We start from the raw sequence: 20,553 nt of genomic DNA on the forward strand, positions 1-20,553 counted from the left end.
GCTCCCAGACCCAGCCATTACGCCAACTGCTGGTCTCCATAGCATATATTCTTAAATGTCTCTCTGCCATTCCCCTACCCAGGACCTGTAATGGCGTCTTGTCTTGTCTTGTCTTGTCTTGTCTTGTCTTGTCTTGTCTTGTCTTGTCTTGTCTTGTCTTGTCTTGTCTTGTCTTGTCTTGTCTTGTCTTGTCTTGTCTTGTCTTTTCTTTTCTTTCTTTCTTTCTTTCTTTCTTTTTTTTTGCTATACAGCATGTGTGCTTGCCAAAGAGAGAGAAAATGTGAGAAATCACCCTTGAGGGGAGTGGGGATGTCCATGGCGCAACTCCTTTTGGGATCTTGGGCATGCACACATATATACCTGGAGTGACTTTCAAGCTGCCAGGTCCAGGACTCAAACTGTAGAGTTGGCAGTGTCAGATCCAGCTGCCTTAACCACCACATCACTGATTGGCCCTCAAGCCGACTTTCTGTAACATTTCTGAATCTATAAATCCCTGTGTTTGATGGCATAGTCAAAATGTTGTATATAAGGAATAAATTATTAGAGGAGTTGTGTTTTTGTTGGGCTTCAAACCTGTCAGTTATGTGAGAGTCAGGTATTTTGGTGAAATTGCTTCTAGCTTCTAGGCCACAAGGTGGAGCTATAGAATTAGTTTTGCCCCCCCCTCCCCCCCCCAGAGGACACCAGGGCCTTGCTCGCCTAACCCAGTTATTATCAAACTTTAAGGGGCATTAGAATCACCTGGGAAACTTAAAAGTTCCTTTCTAGAGCCCATATGCAGATTGAATTGTTGTTCTGGGTGGAATCTGTGAATCTACCATTTTAAAATGAATATCCCAGGTGATTTAGTAACTTTGTTTTTCTTCTAAGATAGAAGCTGTGGTTAGAGAAGCCCTTGCTGAATTTGCTGCCTAGTTCACTTGAACTCGAGGTCTTTGGGCTTTAATTTAGAGCTTTATTTTTTTTCTCTTTTTCAGATTTTTGCTATAGGGAATGTGCATTTGCCAGAGAAAAACAGAGAGAGACAGAGAGAGGGAAAGTGAGAAATCACCCCCCACGGAGATGGCCATGCTACAATGGCCTTCTCCATTCTCCTCTTGGGATTTTGGGCATGCATACACATGTGTCCAGCGTGAGTTTCAAGCCACCTGGTCTGGTACTTGAGCTGCAGTTAACTTTGTAACAGTCTGGTAACATAACCATTATGCCATTTGCTGGTCCCACAAGATATATTTAAGATACCTGTTTACTTGTTAAATTCTTTCTTGTTGGCTATTTCCATGATTGGCTGGTGAACGAATTTAGCTCTTTTTTTTGTTTGTTTTTTGTTTTGTTTTGTTTTTGAGAGGTTTTTCCTACAGGGCGCGTGCGCTCATCAGAAAGACAGAGAGAGACAGAGAAATAGAAAGCGAGAAATCACCCCCGGGGGGATGGCCATGCCACAATCCCTTCTCCTCCATTCTCCTCTTGGGATCTTGGGCACACACGCACACGCGCCCGGCGTTGAGTTTAAGTCACCGGGTCTGGGACTCAAACCACAGTCAACTACATGGAAGTCCAGCTACATAGCCATTATGCTAACTGCTGGTCCCATGAATTTAACTCATTTGAAGACTGTGGTGGTGTCATGTGATGAGGTGGAGACAGTTATTGGCAAGTCATTTTACCTTTGGGGCCACCGTCCACACCTGTGAAAGAGGACTTTGACTCAGGTAATTGTAGTGCCTCCTGCTGTCTCTCTGATTTTATACTGCTCTGCTGCTTGCCTTTCAAGACTAGGTTTCCTGGGCAGCTAGGCAGATCTCAGGGCTGCATGAACCCTGGTGGAGTCTTGTTTTTTTTGTGTGTTCTAAGTCAGTTTTTTGAACTGCTGCTCTTCACCTATTAGCTCAAAAATTCAATAGCTATTTACTAAATGCCTGTTATGTGTCTCTTCCTGTTTAAGTGCATGGGATACATGAGGAAAAGATACAAAAGCTAATAAATAAATAGTCCAGTAAGAAAAGACAAAAAACAAAATAAATATGTAAAAATATATGTCTTGAGGACTGGCAGGTGGCATGGTGGGTAAGGTGTTGGACTGTCACATGGCTGACTGTGGTTCAAGTCCCAAACCCGTCAGCTTGCTTTCTCACTTTCCCTCTCTGTCTCTCTCTGATTGAGTTAAAAATAATAGCAGTAAATAAAATGAAATCATTAAAAAGTGCGTGTGTGTGTATGTAAATACACCCCATGTAAGATGACAATTAATGCAGTAGAGAAGAATGAACTGAGCAAGGGAAATGGGCACTTCTGCACAGGCTGGCAGAAAATGCATCACTCAGGAGGATATTTGAATAAGAGGTAAGTAAATGAACCATGCTGCTCAAATCTGGACAGGAACAGTCCAGATTGCAGCATCTGCAAGTGCCATTGTCCTGCAAGATGCATGCTTAGCATGTTCTTAGAACAGCAAAGAAGCACCATGTGGTTGAACTAGAGTAAGGTAAGAAGAGAGAGCTAGGAAACAGGGTTAGAGACATTAGGGCTGAGGGTAGGAGCAATTGTCTAGGCCCTTGTTGGCATTATAAGGAATTCAGTTTTACTCTGGTTGAAATTCAGAGTAACTGGAGTTTTCAGCAGAGGAATGTTAGGATCACATTCATAGTTGAGCGTCCTTGTTCTAAGGATAAACTAGAACATGGGCTAAGAATGGGAGCAAGGAGACAAACAAAGAAGCTCTTTTTATTTAATTTTTTGCTAGAAGGTGCACATGCTTGCAGGGGAGAGACAGAGAAAGGGAGAAAAGGAAAGCAAGAAAATACCCACCAAGGGGAATGATCACATTACAGTCCCTTCTCCATTTCTCCCTTCTTTCAGGGTTTTGGGGACTCATACTTATGCTCCCAGGGTGTTTCTCAAGCCACTTTGTCTGGAACTCTTAAACTGTGCAGTCAGCCATGTGAGATCTAATTCATATAACCATCGGAGCCCCAAAGCTTTCAATAATCCAGTAGGGGGCCAGCAGGTGGTGTAGTGGTTAAGATGCCGGACTCTCACATGGCTGACTGGTTTGAGTCCTGGACCTGAAGGCTTTCTTTGTTTCTCTTTCTCTCTCTCTCTCTGGTCAAGTTGGATAATAATAATAATGATAATGATAAATAAAATTAAATTTAAAAAAACCAATAAGTCATGTAGTTAATTTGGATGATAAAAAGTATTTATTAAGTAAAAAAATATGGACTAGAAGATCAGTGCATCTGGGTTAGCAGGTGATTTGAAGGTTAAGGAACTGGATCCCACATGGCTGACTGCATAGTTTGAGTCCCGGGCCCAGTGGCTTGGACATGATGTTGGGCATGTGTGTTTGCATGTCCAAAATCCTGAGTGGGGACTGGAGGAAAAGGGACTGTAGCATGGCCATCCCCTCAGGGGATGATTTCTCTCTTTCTCTCTGTCTTTCTGTCTGTCCCTGGCAAACCTACATGCCTTATAACAAATACTTAAAAAAATAAAAAGAAAAGAAAATCAGTGCATCACATATAGTAGGCAGTAAGTATTATTTAATGAATTTATGCTCAATTAATGTGCATGACCTGGGCTGTGGTATAAAATGTACTTATGTTACACCTAGAAGAATAAGGGGCTGATAGGTGATGTAGTGGTTAAGGCACTGGACTCCCACATGGCCAAATCATGGTTCGTGTCCCAGGCCTGATGGCTTGAAAATCATGCAAGGCGTGTGTGTATGTGTGCCCAGAATCCCAGGAGGAGAATGGAGGAGAAGGAATTGAGGTGTGGCCATCCTTAAGGGATGATTCCCGCTTACCATGTAGGATCCAGCTTCTTCTGCAGAGTGCCCAACAATGGCATTGTACTGCGTGACCAGCTGAGGACCTTGCTTTTGCTTCTCTGTTGTGGGGACGGCGCCAGCTCTGATGTCTGTGAGTTGGAATGGCGGTGCCTTGACTCTAAGCATTTCACAGGTTTCACTGTCTCTTCAGTGAGCACATGTGCCCTATGGCAAAGACCTTAAAAAAAAAAGTTCAAAAACTGTCGTTCTAAGGCATTCATATTATTGTCAACTGGACAATAATAGACTTTTTGGACACATTGTCAGTGAGTCTCTCCTGTCTTCCCATGGTCATGTCTCAGCAGTCTGCAGTTTGAAGAAAGAGTTCTTTCTCTGGCCTTCTTTGCTTGTTTTCATCTGTTTGCATAGAATTCTTTTAAAGTGCTGAATCATGATTTTTCTTTTCAGATAGTCTTCTGCTTAGGATTTTTTCCCAGACCGTTTCCTTTCTTCTTTAATATTCCTCTAGCCTTGTGGCCTTACCTTATAAAACGCAGCACTCCCACCCCAGTTTCTTCTCTTGCTACCTGGTTCTGCCTATTTACCTGTATGTCTTCCCACCCACTCCTGCCCTGTTACTGTTGCTGTAGCAACTGCCATCTCAGTCTCTCCGCTTCCCATTGCCTTTCTCTTCCTGCCAACCATTGTTCATTGAACTCTGCCTCCCTAGTTTCATACGCTGGGAGGTCAGGGTGATGCTATGTAATATGGAGATTAAATGACTGCTTACGAAACTCCTCTCTATTTCACAAAGCTTGGGGTAAAAGGGAGTTTTGAATAATCCAGGCCACATGATGGCCTCAAATGACTAAAGATTGATCCAGTGTCCTAGGACAAATCTGTTATGGCAATGGCTCTTAATTTGCTTTGAGATCTTGGTTGGTTCTATGTGCCTTTTTTTTTTTTTTTGAGAGGTTTTTCGCTATAGGGCATGTGCGCTCGCCGGACAGACAGAGAGAGACATAGAGACAGAAAGCGAGAAATCACCCCCCAGGGGGGATGGTCACGCCGCAATCCCTTCTCCATTCTCCTCTCGGGATCTTGGGCGCGCACGCACATGCGACCTGCGTGAATTTTAAGCCACCGGGTCCAGGGCGCGAACCGCGGTCGACTACGTGGGAGTCCAGCAACATAGCCATTATGCTAACTGCTGGTTCCCGGTTCTATGTGGCTTTTGAGATCTCTGGGCCAAAGGCACAAACCTGGGCTCGAGAACACCTCAACTCTGGGCTTGTTCCTGTTCTGCAAGGTGGTAATTAGAAACACTGGCATGCCTGCCATCCATGTTTACATCGTAAATGACTGGATATACCATTTGATTATGGAAAGATCTCTTTGGAAGTTTAGTCAAGCCTTTCTGCCACCCTCACTCAAATTTAATTTTATGAATGCTCAAAAAGTATACTGAAATCATATCTGTATCTCAAGCTGGAGAAGCTTGGTGGTGAATCACTTTCTGGGGGTAATGAATTTGCTGTCACAGATCAAAACGTATCTTTCTTAGGGTGGTCATAACAATAGTTCTGCTTCCCTCTAGTGAAGTTTCAATTTTGGGACTGAGGATCGTATAGAAACACCGAAGAGAAAGCCCAAGTTCTTCAGCTCTCTTCCAACTTAATACACACAAAAATGGTTAAAAGATGATTGAGACTCTGAACACACCTGAATGAGACCCTTGTGGGCTGTGATCCCTGAACTTGCTTGTTTCTACCTGGTTTTGGTTTCTTCTAGGATTTGTCATGTTTTATTGGTTGTATTACAGGAACTTTGAAATATCCTGTATTCTCATAGGTCATCTGTCCTAAAATAGAAACTGGTGAGATGGAGCTGGCAGATAGCGTGGTGATTAAGAGTGCTGGACTCCCACATGATTGACCACAGTTCAAGTCCTGGACCTGGTGCTTTGCTTTCTCACTTTCTCTCTCTCACTCTGCCCATCTTTGGTCAAATTAAAAATAAATAAATAAATAGTTAAATAAAATAATTCTTTAAAAAAGTGGTGAGAAATTTTCTCATATCTAAGGGATCTGGCTTTCTTTCTTTTTCTTTTATGCCAGAGGGTGCATGGGTGCCACAGTAGAGAAAGAGAGAGAGAGAGAGAAACCACTTCCCCAATGGGGCCTGGTTACACTGCCATTATTTTTCTTCCAATTTTTCCTTCCGTCCGGTCCCTGGAAATGTGCACACAGACCCAGTGTGTTTTTTAAGCCAGCAGGACTGGGAATTGAATTGCTCACCACATGGGATCCAGCTTCCTCTGCACTATGCCTAACAACTGCACTGCACTATGGGCCCATCCAAGGACCTCGCTTTTGCCTCTCTGCTGTGGGTACAACACCAGCTCTGATATGGCAGTGCCTTGACTCCAAGCATTTCACAGATCTAATGAAACTTTCACACAGAAACTATGAGAAAACTCATGCCAGCAGGCTTTGGCAAACCTTATTGGCACTGTCAAGTAGCATCAGATGAATTACCGAATCGTGGATGTATGGTACTGTGGGTTCATGGAGTCTGATCTTGGAAGCTTTTTCAGTTTCTTGTATTGAGCTGGACCTGATACTCCCAATCACTTTCCCCAGAAACAGCCTTCGCCTGTTTCTCCTCTGTTCCCAGACCTTAGACTTGGCCAAGTTCTTTTTAAAGTATTCTTTTTATCCTGCCAGAGTAATAAAGAAGTCCAACTGAGAATTTTTTGGTACCAAAAAAAAAAAAAAAGACAAGAGGCCATACAAGTGAAGAGTGTTTTTCTGATACTGCAGTTCTTTTGCTTTTGTCCTAGGTCTTCTGCAGGCTGACCCTTGGATCACCTTCTACACCATCCTCATTGCACTTTATAGCAAATCCTTGGCTGATGATAGGTTGGGAATAGATGTATTCATCTTATTTTCTTTCGAGGATATTTTTACTTGGACTCATGTTAGCTTGTTTTGTTAGTCCTTTCATGATATTGCTGACCTAATTTTGGGGTGTCATGGTAGCTACTTCTCTGGAGGGATGGAAACTGCACCTTCATTATCAAGATCAATTTCTAAAAAGCAAGTCAAGATAGTGTATTCTTGATGTATATAATATAGTACACTCAGTTCTCTCAAAGGAAATGAAATATTTCTCCTTCAGGGAATGTAATAAGGACAGGAAAGATATATTTCAGAGATTATTGAAATCGAACTCTGATCTTTGGGGATCTTTTTCTACAAGACATAGGGCTATATAAAGTGCTATACTCTGTCCAGCAGAGTGGTTAAGGAGCTGAACTCCCACATGACTGACCAGAGTTCAAGTCCCAGATTCAATAACTTCAAGATCATGCTGGGCGAGTGTGTGTGTGCATGCCCAAAATCCCAGGAGGAGAATGGAGGAGAAGGGAATGTGGTGTGGCCATAGCCCTGGGAGTTTATTTCTCACTTCCCTTCTCTCTGTTTCTTTCATGAATGCACGGTCCCTATGGTGGTGGTGGTGGTGGGGGGTGCTGTATGGTGTGGTTGGCTTTCCACTGGGTCTTTAGTAATCTCACCTCTCTCCACCTTTTTTCTCCTCTTGTCCCATCTTCCAAAAAATTTTTTTCTTTTTAATTTAAGAGAAGTTTTTGCTATAGGGCATGTGCACTTGCCAGAAAGACAGACAGAGACAGAGAGACAGAAAGCGAGAAATCAATCCCCGGGGGGATGGCCACTCCACAATCCCTTCTCCTCCATTCTCCTCTCAGGATCTTGGCACGACCACACCCCTGGCGTGATTTTAAGCCACTGGGTCTGGGACTTGAACTGCAGTCAACTATATGGGAGTCCAGCAACATAGCCATTACACCAACTGCTGGTCCCCCCACCTTCCACATTTTAAAATGGAATTCTTTTTCCCAAAGAGTGGCTCGAAAGTCACTTACATCAGATTAACTGAGGTCACTTATTAAATGCAGATGCCTGGGCCTGTTTCGCAAGTTCAATTAGAATACTTGGGGGTAGAGTCTGAGAATCTACTTTTTAAATTTTTTTTTAAGAGATCTTTGCTATAGAGTGTGTATGTTCACCAGAGAGACACAGAGAGACAGAAAGCGACAAATCACCCCCCAGGGGGGGATGGCCATGCCTTAATCCCTTCTCCTTCATTTTCCTCTCAGGATTTTGTACATGCATGCACATATGCCCGGCATGAATTTTAAGCCACTGGTTCCAGGACTCAAACCATGGCCTACTACATGGGAGTCCGGTGATGTAACCATTATGCTATCTGCTGGTCCTGAGAATCTACATTTTTAAGAAGCAGAAATTATTTTTATGCATATTACATTTGGAACCATGACCTATAGAATTTTTTTTTTTGGAGAGGTTTTTTTGCTATAGGGTGCGTGTGCTCGCCAGAAAGATAGAGACAGAGAGACAGAAAGTGAGAAATCACCCCCCAGGGGGGATGGCCATGCCACAATCCCTTTTCCTTCATTCTCCTCTCGGGATCTTGGGCACGCTCGCACACACGCCCGGCGTGAGTTTAATCCATCGGGTCCAGGACTCAAACCGCAGTCGACTACATGGGAGTTCAGCGTCATAGCCATTGCACTTACTGCTGGTCCCACCTATAGGAATGACCAACTGTAAAACCCCTACCAAGAAATTACATATAATACACAACTCATGGTGCTCATGTACTAAAATTGGAATGATACAGAGAAGATTAGCATGGCCTCTGTGCAAGGATGACACACTAATTTGTGAAGTGTTCTATATTTTTAAACTAGAAATGGAAAATTATTGATGATAACATGCATGATTAAGCCACTATGCAGTTTATTCTACATGGGAAACCATATTTGGTATGTTGTGATGATGCTTAGAGGATGAATGTAAATTAATTAATTTAAAAAAAAGTTTCAGGAGGAAAAAAACACACGAAAACTGTTTTTATTGAAATTTTTAAAAATGCTTATTTGATGGCTGCAGTAAGCTGTACAGCCCCAGCTAGGCGTATTTTATAGTATGTTCATGCTACTCACTGAGGTTTATGCCTAAAATCAGACTTGTGTTCGCACACACGCCCGGCGTGAGTTTAATCCACCGGGTCCAGGACTCAAACCGCAGTCGACTACGTGGGAGTTCAGCGACATAGCCATGACGCCAACTGCTGGTCCCAATAAATAAATTTTTAAAAATTAAAAAAAATTAAAATGAAGCTGAAAAAAATGCAACTCACTTTCCAGATTTCAATTGACTTTCCATTGCTCTGGAAGGAATTGAATTTTGTGTCTAACCATTAACTATTCCGTGTTGGTAGCTGCTGTCTTAGATCGCACTCCTAAATGTTACAAGAGCTAGAATCCTACTCATCTTCTGTGAGAGAGAGCGTTCCCTGCCCAGAAGTATAGCCAGAGGAAAGTTAGTGACTATCCTGAAGCCCACAGACAGACCCCTATAGTGTGGCAAGATTGCAAGTGGAGAATGAAGGAGCTTGGGTAGGGGTGGGATTGGCCCACATGCCTGTCCCGGTCAGACTCCTCTATAGACCAGACTAGAGTGGACAGAGGAAGTTCCTGTTAACAGTTGGAAAGGGTGTTTCCTAGAGGCTCCAGCTCCCCTGCCTGGGTGCTCGAGATGATGTAAACCCCTGCTGCGGTGGCTGGGGGGGCTGGCCAAGTTTCTTTCTGTTGAGTCTTGTTTCTACCCCAACTCCTAGTCAGTCCTACAGATGCTGGTTTATTTGCACATGCCAGGCTGATCTTGACCTGAAAGCTTCTCATTGTTTTTGAGCTCAGTGTTTAGATAACACCACATGCCTGTGGCAGCCAGGCACCCTGTAAAGGAAATGCTTGGGCTCTAGCAGCCCTGTCATTCATTCTCTGTATGTGAGTGAGTGTGGCCTGTGTTTAGGGCCATTATAAGAGAATTTCTCTGCATGAATTATTACTTGGAGCCAGCTGGGGTACCAGGCTTTTCCTTGATGCCTGGGGTTATAGGGATGGTTTTCTAAGTCTCTTTCCTTTCTTTTCATTCTAGTCATGAGAGGATTAAAGGCTGCTTTTCCCAAGCCTTGTTTCCACACATAGCTGCAGTACCATAGCATTCCTCCCTTTGGTAAGAAGACCACTTTCATAAGCACAAGACTGATTATACCTGGTATAGATGCAGGCTATTTTTATGACCAAACCAGGTTGATAGCTGCCTCTGCACTGTGGTTTCAAGCTCCTCTTCTCATAGAGTATCTTTTCTTTTGAATCTTCCCCATCACTCTCTTGCTCCACTCCCCCCCCCAAAAAAAAAGAAAGAAAAGAGAAAGAAAAAATATATTTATATTCAATATCAAATCTCTTCTGATAGCATATAGCTCTTTAAGTTTTTACTTGGTAAAATGTTGTTAAAGCTTCTTTCTGGAGTCAGATGATGGCTCAGTGGTTTTGCAAGGCTGACCCATATGGGAAGGTTCCAGTTCTCATCCAGAGTCCTGTCTGAACTCGTAGGCAATGTCCATGCCCATGACCTGGGACTGGCTGAGGCTGGGCACACAAGACTGGTGAGAGTGCCTGTTTCTCTCCCTTTCTCTCTCCTCTGCTTCCGCACTCCTCCTCTTTCTCTCTCTCTCTTGCTTATAAAAGAAAGAATCTTAAAACAAAAAACAGAAAGTCCTTCCCCCCCAAATAATTATTTATTTAATTTTATTATTATTATTTAATTTGCTATAGTGCATGTATACTCACCAGAGAGACACAGAGAGAGCGTGACCACACCCCATTGGATGGTGCCTTCTTTTTCTCTCTCGTGAGTGCATGCATCCTCTGGCAATACAAAAAAAAAAAGAAAAAAAGAAAACTCTCTAGTCGTGCCGTAAATATACAAGGTCTCTGAACAGATTTTTAAAAATAAAAAATAAATGCTTTTTATTCTTCAGTAATAAAATTACTATTACTGAAAAAAAATCCAGAGCAAACAATAAGTATCTATTATTGTTGCTAATACTTGTTTGTATTTCTAACAAAGAATAAATATTTCCTTAAATTACATCCACAAGTAGCCAGTTAGAGCTCATGCGATTACTTTCCCAGGCTTTTTCCAGGATTTTGACAAGTTTGGTTGTGCCTGGGTAAACAAATTTTTTTTTTTTTCCTAAAAGTATTCCTGTGAGAGAGAGAGAGAACAAACCCCTGCAATGGGGCTTGATCACGCTGCAATAGTTTTTCCTCTATTTGTCCATCCTGTCAGGATTTTGGACACACATAAACCCATGCCTGGTGTGTTTTTCAAGCTGTTAGGACCGGGATTCAAATCTTGGTTGACCGGGACCAGCAGTTAGTGTAATGGCTATGTCGCTGGATTCCCACGTAGTCGACTGTGGTTCGAGTCCCGGACCCGGTGGCTTAAACTCACACCGGGCACGTGTGTGTGCGTGCCCAAGATCCCGAGAGGAGAATAGAGGAGAAGGGATTGCGGTGGGGCCATCCCCCCGGGGGGTGATTTCTCGCTTTCTGTCTCTCTGTCTCTCTCTGTCTGGCTGGCAAGCAAACGCGCCCTTTAGCAATACAAAAAACCCTTACAAAAAAAAAAAAAACAAAAAAAAAACCTACAAATCTTGGTTGACCATGTGTGATCCAGCTCCCTGTGCACTGTGCTTAACTGCTGCACTGTGAGGCTGGCCCAACTAATGTTTTTGTTTGTTTGTTTTTGAGAGGTTTTTGCTTTAGGGCACGTGTGCTCGCCAGACAGACAGAGAGACAGAGATAGAAAGCGAGAAATCACCCCCCAGGGGGGATAGTCACGCCACAATCCCGTCTCCTCCATTCTCCTCTCGGGATTTTGGCCACGCACACACATGCGCCCAGCGTGAGTTCTAAGCCACCGGGTCCGGGACGTGAACCGCATTCGAGTGGTGAGTGGGAGTCCAGCGACATAGCCATTACGCTAACTGCTGGTTCCCCTAACTAATGGTTTTAATGCTGTCTTTCTTTCAAGATTTTTTGTTATCCTTTTCTTGTAAATTTACTGATAATTCACTTTTTGTAAATTGAGAAGGGTAAGGACAATTTAAGTAACTTGCTTTAATGTTACTAAGGTGCCGTTCCTGTCTTCATTACCTCCTAGCCATTGTATAAGAATGCCTTTTTGCTGAAATTTAGATATGCAAGCCTGACAGCAAGTCCTGGGCACATTTGAAGGAATAAATTCAGTGGGTTTCCAGACTCTTGTCCTGCCTGCCTTGTGCTTAATCCCTGTGCTTTCTGCCTTCCAGTTCTCTCCTGCGCTATGGTGGCAATCTGTCCCTTCAAAGTGCCATGAGTGTACGATTCAACAGCAACGGGACCCAGCTCCTGGCCCTGAGGCGTCGTCTGCCCCCTGTGCTCTATGACATCCACTCCCGCCTGCCTGTGTTCCAGTTTGACAATCAAGGTTACTTCAACTCATGCACCATGAAAAGCTGCTGTTTTGCAGGAGACCGTGACCAGGTATGTTCCCTCTGCCTCCTGCATCTCCAAACTCATGCTTGCCTCTGATGGCTCTTTCCATGTGGGTCTTTATTTCTCATTAGTATCATGTCAAATAGAAACAGTTAAGGAGAGCTTTATCAGAGCTGCTGCTGGGTAACTAGGAAGCATATCCCAGCAACCAAGGCTAGTCACAGTATGGTTCAGGGAACCTAGCTCTGCCCAGTGTGTAAACAGATTTCAAGATTCTAAGAATATGTCATTTCAAAAGAAAGGAGAGTGTCCATGGGAAACTAGTGTGCCAGTGAAACTTTTTTTTCAGTATGAAACAACCTAAGAACCATCCAAGAGGCATGTATCTTCAGTGACCTCTTGGGATGCCATCTTTTTCTTAGGACTGAATACGTCTGAGAGCAGCTAGATGCTGATTCTTTTTCTTATTACTACCAGCATCACAACTGGGAATGGAGAGCCCCAGCTGTGAGCATCCAACCTTTTCTTAGCTTCGCTGTGAATGGAGATAACTGATGTTGACATAAAGCAGGCAGTTTAAAAACGTGCTTCATGTTCTTGCACCTCTTTTGGCCATAGGAGTTCTGAATCAGGTTCAGTGATGTCAGTGACCAGTTGGACCGGTCTTATAATTGAGCTGAGTAAGGACAAATAAAAAGATTGGTCAAATAAACAAACAGGGTTTTTTTTCTTTCTTTTTTTTTTTTTATCTTCTCAAGCACAGCAAATCTTATTACTATTTTAAAACTAGATTGGAGGAACCAGCAAGTGGTGTGGTGGTTAAGAGCGCTGGTCTCCCACATGGCTAACCATGGGGGCTTGCTTTCCCACTTTCCTTCTCTCTCTCTGTCCCTCTCTACTCAAATTAAAATAAATAAATAAAGTTAAATAAAATAATAAAAAAAAAACTAGATCGGAAAAACAGAAAGTTTAGTTTCTTGCTTATGTGTAGTGTGCTAAATTTAAGGGCCCTCACCTATGTAAAATTTTGACATAATCCTCATGTGCTATACTTTATCTCTGTAGTTATTTTGGGGTAAGAGGCATAAAAGACTTTTTTGAGAACCTGCTAATTCCCTGCTTTTTGAAGGCAGAAGCTAGAATTTTTCTCTCTAGACTGAGATTGCTAGAGGCTCCCTAATGTTCTGGTTTAAGGCTTAGTATATATAGTAGAAGTAGAACAAATGCTTGTTAATTCAGTTGCGTGATATCTATGAGAATATTCTCAAAAGAATTCCAAGCTCAGAATTTCTCCTTCTATAAATAAAGAATGTGTGTGTGGGGACCAGCAGTTAGCATAATGGCTATGTCACTGGACTCCCACGTAGTCGACTGCAGTTCACATCCCGGACCCAGTGGCTTAAAACTCACGCCAGGCGCGTGTGCATGCATGCCCAAGATCCTAAGAGGAGAATGGAGGAGACGGGATTGCGGCGTGACCATCCCCCCCCCGGGGGGGGGTGATTTCTCGCTTTCTGTCTCTCTATCTCTCTTTCTCTGTCTGGCGAGCGCATGCGCCCTATTGCAAAACCTCTCCAAAAAAAAAAAAATGTGTGTGTGTGTATACATATACACATACAAACAAAATTTATATTCAAGTTAGACTCCTAGGACCTAGTGAGCTGAGGTTCACACTGGAGACCACTAGGTGGCCTCAGTTATACAAGTGACGTCTTGGGGAGGCAACAGTGCCTGAATGACTTAGTTTTTATTTGCCTATATGGTGCTATAGGCAATTTGTTTCTTGGGTGGGAAGAAGTAGTTTCTGGACATGATCAGATTCTTAGTAGAACAGATCATTGTCTTCTATACACAATGGTTGATTTAACTTCATTTGACAACCAATCCCCTCTCTTTTCTCCCTCCTCCTTTCTTGCTTCCTTTCTTGCTTTTGTTGATTTTCCATCTTCTGCCAACCTCTTATGATTCTTATTTCTTTGAATAGTAAAGAGCATGAGTAAGCGTAATAATGGTTTGTTAGGCTTTGTTGTCAGGAACATAGGGCTGAGGGAAAGGTGAAAGAAGTGAAAGAAAAATGGCTGTGTTGTGTTTTCTTTTGGTCATGTATTAGAAACTAAAGCCTGTCTACATAGAGTCCATAAAACATCCAGAACAAAGGTGTCCAGCCAGAATGTAGAGAGTACCTAGACCATTGTTTCTCAACCGCAGCACTAGCCACATTTTGGCAGGATGATGCTTTGCTGTGTAGCTCGCCTGTGAATTATGGGATGCTTGGCAGCAGTCCTAGCCTTTTTGCACAGGTGCCAGTGATACCATCCTAAGTCGTCCCTCAGATGGCCAGATGTCTCCAGACATTGCCTCATGTCCCGGGGCGGCGGGTAGGGGGGATTGCCCCTGTTAGAGAACCTCTGATCTAAGTTACAATTACCTGGTTTCCCCAAATGTGTTGGAATGATATTGCCACAGAGTCACACAAGGTATTTGGTTGTGCTCCTGGTATGTACATTAAAAATGTAATTGTTGAGCCAGCAGATGGTGTGGAGGTTAGGGTGCTGATCCCACGTGCCTGGCTGCACAGTTCAAGTCCCGGACCTAGAAGCTTGAAAATCATGCCTGGTGCAGGTCTGTGTGTGCATGCCCAAAATCTGGAGAGGAGAGTTGAGAAGAAGGGATTGAGGCGTGGCCATCTCTCCTCGGGGGGTGATTTCTAACTTTCCCTCTCTCTCTCTCTCTCTCTGGCAAGTGCATGTGCCCTGTAACAAAACCATAAGGGAAAAAAAAGGGTAGTTTTTGCTTTTCAAGTTATAGATAATGATAAAACATTGAATGGCTTTTGATTTTCTCTATTCAGATTTGATTATATTATTTGTCACTTTTGCCCTTTGGGAAGAATTTATTGGTATTATATTCTCTCTGACAAACTATATTGCCTTTTTGTTGAGGTAAGTGATTTTTCTTGGGTAAAGGAGGATGTGAAGTCATTGAATCCAACTTTGGATCAGTTAGACAGTTAAAATGTTAATAATCTATACATATGCCCCATAGATTATCAAAGGTATATAACTTTAGGGAATAGGAACAGAGATACATGTTTGGCTTTTTTTCTTCACTTATTAGGGACCAAGATATATAGTCAGGTCATCATTGTCTCATTTCCAAATCCTGCCACACAGTGAAAGTGCAATAAATGTTTGTTGAAGTGAACCTTGAGTACTTTGATCAGCATGCAATATTTAGCTTTCCAATCCTAAGGCACTTCTCACTGTAAATCAGGATTGATAAGTATCTTTTTTTCCTGTTCAACTTCCTGGAGTATTTAGGAAGATGAATTAAGTAATGGATTTATAGTTAAACTAATCTACTGAGCTTATAGTTTTTAAAAATATTGCTGAAGAGGCCAAACTTAGTGTCTCAGACCTCTAACATGTCTTTAAGAAGTAATTTATAGACCCAGCTGCAGTGGCATGGCAGTCGCACAATGCTCTGCAAGTGGAAGCCATGTGTAGTACTTGCGTCTGTTCCCAGGTTCACCTGTATATGCTGGGCACATGTTCTCATGCCATGATCCTGGCAGCTCGGAAAGGCTCGTGGGAGGATGGCAGTATGAAACCCTATTGAGAGTACTCTTTTTCTCTCTCTTTCTCTGTCTCTCTAACGAAATAAGTAGACTTTTATGCATTTTTTTAAAGGTGATTTATAGGCTCTGACTTTACATACTCAGGGATAAAGCAGCAGCTGCCATAGTTACAGTATGATCTATAGGACTCACATGTATATATTTTTTGACTAGTCTAGACAACATCTTTTTGCTATTTTCAAATTCCAAAGCCTATCCTTTCCTTATATTGGTCTTTATATTTGATCTCATTCCTGTATGCTCTGAGAACGTCCATAGCCTGAGGCTCTGTGCTCTGGAACTCTTCATTTAGTCATAGGCTGGGTAACCATACCGGAGAGGAATATGAGAATTTCCATAATAGGAATGAACATGGACAAGAAAAGCAGTAAGTGGTCCCATCTATCTCAGACAGTCTTTTGGCTTTTCATTTTGATGAGATTAGTCAGTCCATGCGAATGTGCCCACATATTGTACTAGAGAGCCTACACTTCTTTTTAGACTTTCCTAGTTCACTAGGTAATTCATTAACCTCAAAATGAAATTACCATTTCAAGAAATTGGACTCAGAATAAAGTGTAAAATATGTTGAGCTGAGCCTACTTTGTGTTTCCCCATGTTCATTGTTGCCATCAGAGATAAATTCTAATTCTAGAGCTATTAGAGATTATTTTGTTCAAACGCTTCCTTTGAGAAGGAGAGACTGAGAAAACTGAGACTCACAGAGGTTGGCTATACAAGTCCCAATATAAACAAGCTTGTAGCTGCTCCAGGACTAGAAGTCAGATTTTGGGACTTTCAGTGAAGACTTCTTTTCCCTATATAGACAGTCACCTCATGTTGTCAACAGGAGCAAGGCAGGCAGCAAAAATGAGTGAATTGTGGACTGACTCTATAGCATGATGATAATGTGCTAATCAAGAAAGCTGATCCATATGGTTCGAATCCCTGGCCCTGTCATTCAGAACATGCCAGACACACTTGTGGGTGCCCAGCATCCAGTGGACTGGAGGACTAGAATTGTAGTGTGACCAGACCCTGTGAAGGATGTTCCTTTCCTCCCTCATACTCTGTCAGGTGTGTGTACATATATTCTATGTGAATGAAGATTTAAAAAAAATAAGTAGTGAATTGGACTAGAAGGAAACACTAGAGAGTGGTGAAGACTGTGGCCAACTGGAGAGCCCACATTCTGTATAAACAGTATAGCTTCTGTTCAGCTTCAGCCCACTGTTGCTATGTGAGTCTCCTCATTATCAGGGCCACAGACTTTTTTTCAAGGCAAGGTTGAAATAATGTTTATGTGTAATCTCCCGACTTAAATATTGCAACAAATTCTTATGTTATTATATAGTTGAACAGACCTGTGCACCACACCTATTCTGTTCCAGAGCCACCAGTTTGGAACCCCTGTGCTTCATTCAGCTGGCCTGTTTCCCTCATGTTCAGTTCCATAGTCTGTCACTAATTCGTTAGTGAGCGGACACAAGTGTTTGTTTTCCCGGCTCTTGTTGAACCCTTCCTAACTTTACGCCTTTGCCCCCCTCCTCCACCTTCCAAAATAAAAAGTAGATATTTACTGAGCATTTACTGTGAACCAGCATGCAGTGGCAGGCATATTCACATGACGTTGCCAGACGGTACTGCCTTTGAGACTTTCATTCAAAGCGGTATATACAGTCTGTCTACTTACTTTTGGCTACAAATACATGGTTTGTTTATTTCTTGTATAACATTTTAATTATTAAAGTTTAATAGCTTTTACTGTCAGGTCATCAGATCTACTGTAGTGATATTGGATTGGCGGGATATCAACAGAATCAATGAACCCCAACTGACAGATTGAACTCTTCTTAACCAGCCCACCTGCTGGTCTTGCAGTAAGGCAAGGAATCTTGCAGTAACACAGCATTCCTTCCTTTGGAGGCTGCCTTGCTTTCAAATCATACTTGGTTTACTTTTTGTTTTTTCTCCATGAAGCCTGACTGGGTACATTCTGTTTTCTACTTTTCATACTCCCCTCTATATACTCAGTGAGCCAGTTTCTTAACAGGGTTACCAAAAGAATGCCAATGTTCCACCTGCTAATTTTTCTGGCAGACACTTGTAAGTCAGTACTCGACTTTTGTTTCATTTATTTTACAATTCCTTAAATGGCTCTTGTCCTAGATTGTCCAGTAGAGTGAGCAGCTTAGGCTTTTGGGAAATAAGTCCTTTAGGCTAGCAGGCATGTATGCTTGGAAGTGGAAAGTTGGATTTAAAGATTTTTAAATTTTAAAATCTTTAGTCTCTTTAATGCCTTGCCCAGTAGTCCCTTGCTAAAAGTGTGATGGGGAAGGAAAGTGAAGGTATAAATGTTTCTTGAAAGGGCTGAACACTAGGATTTGAATACTAGGATCTCTCTCTCTCTCTTTTTTCAGTGTTTCATATGATTTTATTTTCTCCTTTCAACCATCATAATATGATACTCAAAATTTTGTCTTAACTGGTGGGTTTGTAAACACAGGCTTATCCATCCCACTGACAGGCAAGGCAAATGCTGCTTCCTGAAGTGAAGAGGGACCCACCATGGACCCTCTGGTCACCTAACCCAAGTTGTCCCCTTGCCTGGCTTTATCTTCACTGTATTGTGTGGCCACTTCATTGCATCTCATTCTAGACTTTAACTTTTCCATGGCTTCTATAATTTTGCTGTGTTTTTCACATAGAATGTGTCTGACCTTTATTGCATTGCTACCACCTTTGAGTCTCTGAGGTTTCTTATCAGCATTGTCACTCCCAGATGCTGCTCCCCCTTAACTCCTTTTCCAGAACCACTTTTTTTCTTTGGGCAGAATCTTTAAGACTTCAACTGGGGAACCAGCAGTTGGTGTAATGGCTGTGTCGCTGGACTCCCACGTAGTCGACCGCGGTTCGTGTCCCGGACCCAGTGGCTTAGAACTCACGCCAGGCGCGTGTGCGTGTGTGCCCAGGATCCCGAGAGGAGAATGGAGGAGAAGGGATTGCGGTGTGACCATCCCCCCTGGGGGGTGATTTCTCGCTTTCTGTCTCTGTCTCTCTCTCTCTCTGTCTGGCGAGCGCATATGCCCTATAGCGAAAGAAAAAAAGAAAAAAAAGACTTCAACTGCAAGACTTGAACATTCAACCGTTTCAGTGTTATACAACCCCCCTCTTTTATTTTTTTTAAGAATTATTTAATTTAATTAAGTAATTAATTAATTTAATTTGACCAGAGAGGAACAGAGTAAGAGAGAGAGAGAAAGTGAGAAGGCAAGCCGCCAGGTCTGGGACTCGAACCACAGTTGGTCATGTGGGAGTCCATCGCTCTTAACCACCACAGCACCTGCCAGCCCCAATTACTAGGATCTCTTACACAGGTCTTTCTTTTCTTTTCTTCCTTTCTCCTTTTCTTTCTTTCTTTTTTTAATGTAAGAGCGAACAGGAGAGGGCAGAGAGAGGTGACTTTTGACTGGGTCTTGCCATGTCACCATTATCCTGGCTCTCTCCCAGCTAGTTAGGACCAAGGTGCTCACTGCCATGCCTGGCCTGTTTAGGTTGGTTTAGGAACTGAAGCAGGACTTCCCAGGTGGCCTCGGCTACTACACAGCAGTGCCCTCCTACTTGGGCTACCATGACTGGGCCACACAGATCTTCCTTCTGAATTTGGTAGATGTCAACATTCTAAAAATCATGGTAATGAAATTGTCCTGTCCCATTCCCTGGAGAAAGAGCCACTTTGAATCCCATGAACACAAAAAAGGACCTTGAATATGTGGCTTGGCCCTAGACATTACATCACCACTCAGCCTCTCTGTGTTGATATTACATGGTATTACAGAGGTGTAGAAATGCACCAGTGAGTGTGCTTCAGGCCAGAGAAGCACCCTGTAAGTGATGACTTTGTTTTTTCTTCCTAATTCCATGCAGCCCTGAATAAGCTTGGGGGACCTGGCATGCCATATGTTCACCCTTATCTGAAATAAAGATACACTTTTAATAGGGAGAAATTCAGTTCTTGGGCTCCATTCTTTGATTTGTTTTCTGGCTTTCCTCTAATATTTTCTGGCCTTTCTTTCATATCTTATATTTTTTAAAATATCTTTTTAATCCTTTTAACAACTGCTTTTTTTTTTTTTTTGGAGCGATTTTTTTGCTATAGGGTGTATGCACTTGTGGGAGAGACAGAAAGTGAAAAATTACCCCCCAGGGGGATGACCACACTGCAATCCGTTCTCTGTTCCCCCTCAGGATTTTGGGCATGCACATGTGCCCAGCATGAGTTTTAAGCCACCTGGTTTGGGACTTGAACCATGGTCGACTATGTAAAAGTCCAGCAATGTAATCATTATGCTATCTGCTAGTCCTGGTTCTTTAACTTCTAAAGCACTTTCACATGCACAATTGTTTTGATTTTTTCTTTTTTTTTTTTTGCCTTAGGGCACGTGTGCTCACTAGAAAGAGAGATAGATACAGTGAGAGAGAAAGTGAGGAATCACCCCACAGTAGAGAGGGCCACACCGCAATATCTTCCCCTTCATTCTCCTCCTGGGATCTTGGGCATGCATGCACACATGCCTGGCATGATTTTTCAAGCCACAATGCCTGGGACTTGAATTGTGGTTGGCCATGTGGGAGTCCAGTTATGCCATCTGCTGGCCTCATATATTTTTAAACATTTTTTAAAATAATTATTTTATTTAACTTTATTTATTTTTAATTTGACGA

The 20,553-nt window shown here is 42.6% G+C and overlaps 1 protein-coding gene and 1 non-coding gene across 3 annotated transcripts in view; both read left to right on the plus strand.

Annotated features, from left to right (window-relative positions):
* Positions 1 to 20,553, plus strand: part of DCAF5 (DDB1 and CUL4 associated factor 5) — a 125,491-nt gene that overhangs the window by 56,512 nt on the left and 48,426 nt on the right. For both annotated transcript variants that reach the window (XM_006158759.3, XM_014591699.2), the window contains exon 6: positions 12,047 to 12,260. In XM_006158759.3, the coding sequence (XP_006158821.1) occupies positions 12,047 to 12,260 (214 nt within the window). The remainder of the gene's footprint in view (positions 1 to 12,046; positions 12,261 to 20,553) is intronic.
* LOC114009730 (U6 spliceosomal RNA) lies at positions 8,461 to 8,563 on the plus strand. Its single transcript, XR_003551115.1, has one exon. It is a non-coding gene; the product is annotated as a U6 spliceosomal RNA (small nuclear RNA).

The sequence above is a fragment of the Tupaia chinensis genome, unplaced genomic scaffold (genome assembly GCF_000334495.1).
Source record: "Tupaia chinensis unplaced genomic scaffold, TupChi_1.0 Scaffold000609_1, whole genome shotgun sequence".
Lineage (NCBI taxonomy): Eukaryota > Metazoa > Chordata > Mammalia > Scandentia > Tupaiidae > Tupaia > Tupaia belangeri.